Source organism: Juglans microcarpa x Juglans regia, chromosome 1D (assembly GCF_004785595.1).
Source record: "Juglans microcarpa x Juglans regia isolate MS1-56 chromosome 1D, Jm3101_v1.0, whole genome shotgun sequence".
In the NCBI taxonomy this organism is placed as follows: Eukaryota; Viridiplantae; Streptophyta; class Magnoliopsida; order Fagales; family Juglandaceae; genus Juglans; species Juglans microcarpa x Juglans regia.
The window spans coordinates 32,639,303-32,644,051 of record NC_054594.1 but is presented as its reverse complement, the minus strand read 5'-3'; the positions used below and the strand labels follow the sequence as shown (position 1 = coordinate 32,644,051).

Genomic DNA, 4,749 nt, shown 5'->3' with positions numbered 1-4,749 from the left:
CCCACCGAGAAGCCTAACAACAAACCACCACCAATCACAGCCTCCAGCATACAGCTATGAGCATCCATCACAATGACAAAAAGAAAGAGAGACAACAAGTCCCCTTGTCTCAAACCTCAAGAAATACCTTCAGGAGAACCATTCACTAGTATTGACAAACGAGCAATTGAAACACAATGTTTGACCTAACTCCACCTCCCCCCAAAACCACATCTCCTCTTAAATAAAATAAAAAATTCCAATTGACATGATCGTAAGTCTTCTCCATATCAAGATTACATAAAATACTTGGCTCACCCGATTTAATTCTACTATTCAAACATTCATTTGCAATTAAAACATAATTCAGAATTTGTCTCCCTTTAACAAACGCATTATGAGATTTCGAAACAATCATTCCCGTAATATTGTTCAAACGGTTGGCCAGAACTTTAGAGATAATTTTATAAGAAAAAATATATTATTCATCCTAACTCTCATCCTCTCATTATCCCATCATGTGACATTAAATTATAGGTTTACAAGTGAAATGTAATAAATAATTTCCAATCACCTAATGCCACATCATAGGATGATAGAAAGATTAGGGCTGGGCTCTGACTCCGACGGAGTCGGAGTGCTCGTTTCCGACCTTCGACTCCGACAAGAGTCGGAGCCAAATGGAGCTTCGACTCCGACTCCGAATATTCGAAGTCCGACTCTGATCGGAGGTCGGAGGTCGGAGCTCCGACCTCCTATAGGAGCTCCGACATAAGATCGGAGCTCGACGTGCGCTTGACGTGGCGCTTGAGCAGAACTCTTTCAGAGAGGTTCGCTCGACTTCCGCTCGACATGTCGATCGAGCCAATGTTCAATACAACGTGTGCTCGACTTGTGCTCGACACCTCGCTCAAGCGCAAGTGTACAGTAAAAAAAATTTCGAAGTCGCAATCGAAGCTTCTTGGAGCTCCGACTCCGACTCCGACTCCGAATAGATATTCAGAGCTACTCCGAATTCCGATGACTCCGATGAAGTCGGAGTCGGAGTTGGAGTCCGAGCAAAAGTCGGACGGAGTCGAAATTTTTGAAATTTTGCACACCCCTAAAAAAGATGATGAAAGTTGAAATGATGAGTAAAATTACTCTATAAGAATTACATTAACATTACATTATAAATTATTTAAACCATGCATTGTCAGAGATAAAAAAGTTGAATTACAGAGTTTACTAACCAATCAACCCATTAACAAACCATATGTATTATTTCAATTTTTTTTTTATTGGCACCGGATGTCCAGGAACAGCGTCTCGACTAATCCCGGAGGTGCATAGGCCCTCAACAAAGAGTTTCCCGCAAGTGCATTTCGGGTAATTGTATTATTTCAATATTTAACCCAAAGTAAATACTCAAGACAAATCATTTTGATTCTTCACCAACAAAAACATGTAGTAAATGAACTAACTTTTTTTAAAACTGAAAACGCTTAGAAAATTTGAGTAGAGAAACAAAAGAGACTCGGATCAAAATATCAAATGGCATACACTATATGGGTTTCCCAGCTAATCACCAAGCTTTCCTATCGCCATCTTGACCCTTTCCCGCCACCCAAAAATTTATGAAGGAAAAAAAAAATACTACTTATGTGCACCAGCACTACCTATTGTGACAATAAGCAATAGGTCAAAAATAAGGTATAGATTCAATCGCATGGCTAGGAACGCAGTCATTTCCAAATGTTGCTGGCTGTCCAAGGTCGGTTGCCGATCCTATCTAGCATCCACACAGCATATGTTCCAAAAAACAAAACAAAAAATACCAGGACTTCCATTTCTCTGCTGAAACCATTTCTCACATTTACATTCTGATCACGATTTGGACTTTTTTTTAGACTTCTTCACCATAGCACATCCAGGTTCCTCCACGATCTGCAGCAAAAACTAAATTTTTATTAGGCAACAGCAAAGACATAAATACAAGAAATCCTACAACAAAAAACCTTTCGTTTTTTATTATTCTTCTCTTTTTCTGTCTTCTTCTTATTCTTCTTCTTCTTCTTCTTTTTCTTATATTTCTTTAACTCAGAACTTTCCACTTTTCCTCCATCTGTAGAATCCTGCCAAAAAAAAACACCCATCTGAGAAGTAATATATAGCCCATTCAGGGATCATCCTATCTATATTTTAATTCAGTTCTTTATATTTTTTCACCATCAATTTTCCTTATTAACTTACATCACAATAACTCTATACTGGGTTAATAAAAATATGAACCATTTTAATCAGAAATAATGATTTCATGGATTACACAGTGGAGGAGTTACAGGATTGTAGGATCAAATCACCTCAGAGTCACCAAAAGAGTCTACATGTTGAATCTTACTTCCTGAATTTGATGTACCACCTGATATAAACAAATAAAACAAAATTTGGAACTTCTTTACATTCATTGATGACTTCCAATACATCAAATACACAAACATAAGCAACCTACACCATGGACATGGATTTACCATGCACATTGCCATAACAATCAAAGGAACAAGTAACAAGTTGGTCCTCTACGGACACAATTCTAAAAAATACCTATTTTTATGTTTGAATAAATTTCCAAAATCTTTCATTGACCCAATGTGGGGAAAACAACAAAGATAAATAATTTGCACCATCAAACTACTAGATTTTTGGCACTTTGCACCCAACGATATAAAAAAACTGACAAACTGTACCACCATTCAATTACTAAAATCTTACACTAAGCACGCTCATTCCATTCTGAGCGTTAAGATGCATGAAAAATAGGTTAGCCAGTAGAATTAACAGTTGGGTTTCAATGGAAGGTGAAAAGCGTCAAATTTTGGTAGTTAGAGTGTAATGTGTCAATTTTGGTAGTTGGAGATTAAAAATGCAAAACACACAGCAGTCTAAGGGTGCATATTATATTTATTCCATGAACAATTTTGTAATGCCCCAATGGAAGGCCCAAATCACTTGGCTTATACTCCAAAATGATTAGTCAATAATACAATTGGAGCCTCATCGAAACATTATAAAGAGCAAGAACTTCTCATTCTCAAGCAATGTAGGATCTCATACACCATCTATCATTATCCTTATCATATAGGGATATCACAATCTCCCCCCCCTTAAATTCCTAACGTCCTTGTTGGGCCAGTCCATCATAGGTGGTACGGCTCAAGTCTCACATTTCTGGTTGGGATAAGCTATTATACCATTCATTTGTAAAACCCCAATGGAAGGCCCAAATCACTTGGCCTATACTCTAAAAAGACTAGTCAATAATACAATTGGAACCTCATTGGAACATTATAAAGAGCAAAAATTTCTCCTTCGAAAGTAACGTGAGATCCCATACACCACTTACCCTTATCCTTATCATATGGAGTATCACAAATTTAGATTTTGCTGCCTCATCCCACAACTACAACTAACTAAGGGTCATACAGTGTATTCAGTAATTATTGTTAATATGAATTGCTTAATTAAAAATGATGGTGAATTTAAAGAACTCGACTGCGGTAAAGTCATAAATATGTTTTTTTTTTTATAAGTATAAAGTCATAAATATGTGAAGATATACTTGTGAAAAAAATAAACAATCATGTGAAGATATCTGAATATGCAGTTCTCACTATCAAAATTCTCTTATTTGTCTGTCATCTTATTGATTCAGCCAAGACAACATTTTGAAATGAGGTTAGAGAACAAAAAACACATTTGTCTAATGTAAATCAAATGTTACAAAACTAACAATTTTTTTTTTTTTTTTAATTGAGGCTCTATCAAAATTTTTAAATTTCAATACACATAATAAAATAAATTACATATGGAAGAAAAATAATACTGGTACTAGTGGAATAGAGAGAAGTGAAGTAGTTACTGGAAAGGACGGTGTGTTTGGCATTTTGGACAGCGATGTCGAGAAGATCGGGGTTTATAGAGGCTAATCCATTGGGCTCTTGAAGCTTTCTTGCCAGAAATTTCGCCAAAGCCGCAGCCTTATTCGTCCTCAGGGGTCCTCCAGGGTGCGCCAGCCTGTACACATTTACACGTATGTATAAATAGACACTAAAGAAATAATCAAAATCCAGAAAGATTAAGGGGGAAACCCTAGAAGAAGAAGAAGAAGAAGAAGAGGGAACTAAGGGATAAAATGAAGGGGACCTGGGTTGCGAAGAAGGAGGAGGGGGAAGGGAAGGTAGGGGGGCGAATTTGCTGCCTCGAAGAGCTCTTCTTTCCTCTTCGCTCAGTGCTTCCAAGTCTCTCACCATTCTCTTTCTCGTCTCTCGCGCGTTTGATCTTCCTACTTCCCACCGTAAATAACAATTGCGCAGAGAGACTCAGAGCGAAAATCCCAACGACGCCGTTTTAGCTCCTTTCCTCTCCTCTTCTTGGAAATTTCAAATTCAAACGCCACTCGGTTCTGGGAGCATAGGAGGAAACCAAAAACGACGTCGCGTTTATGTTTGGATGCCTTTTTTTTTTTTTTTTGAAAAATGCTAGTCTTCCCACTAGTTCTTTCTGTTAAGTTACCGCTGAGACTTTTTTATTTTTTTTATATTTTTACTTAATGATCAAGTACATATTTTTTAATAATATTATGATTTTTTTATTTTTTTTAAATATTTAAAAGTGTTAAAAAATATATGAAAAAAAAATCAAAAAAAAAATATAGAAAACAACTAGCGGGAGCCCCAACGGTGGAAGTAGCACTGGCCTTCTTTTTTTTTTTCCTAAACAAGCAAGTATATT

General features: G+C 36.7%; 1 protein-coding gene across 1 annotated transcript; it reads right to left on the bottom strand.

The window, feature by feature from the left end:
- Positions 1-1,477: 1,477 nt before the first annotated feature.
- On the bottom strand, positions 1,478-4,325 carry LOC121240574. Its single transcript, XM_041138053.1, has 5 exons — positions 4,162-4,325; positions 3,878-4,032; positions 2,322-2,380; positions 1,977-2,093; positions 1,478-1,905 (listed from the first exon to the last, which is right to left on the bottom strand). The coding sequence occupies exons 1-5, from the start codon at positions 4,266-4,268 to the stop codon at positions 1,846-1,848; spliced, it is 498 nt and encodes a 165-aa protein (XP_040993987.1). The 5' UTR covers positions 4,269-4,325; the 3' UTR covers positions 1,478-1,845.
- Between the last annotated feature and the right edge of the window lie 424 nt (positions 4,326-4,749).

Excerpts from the sequence above, each read along its gene's own strand:
- LOC121240574 (XM_041138053.1), bottom strand. The coding sequence starts at position 4,268 with ATGGTGAGAGACTTGGAAGCACTGAGCGAAGAGGAAAGAAGAGCTCTT. Across the intron at positions 2,094-2,321 it reads ACTCTTTTGGTGACTCTGAG|GATTCTACAGATGGAGGAAA; the intron begins GTGATTTGATCC and ends TTTTTTTGGCAG. Across the intron at positions 1,906-1,976 it reads AGAATAATAAAAAACGAAAG|ATCGTGGAGGAACCTGGATG; the intron begins GTTTTTTGTTGT and ends TTTTTGCTGCAG.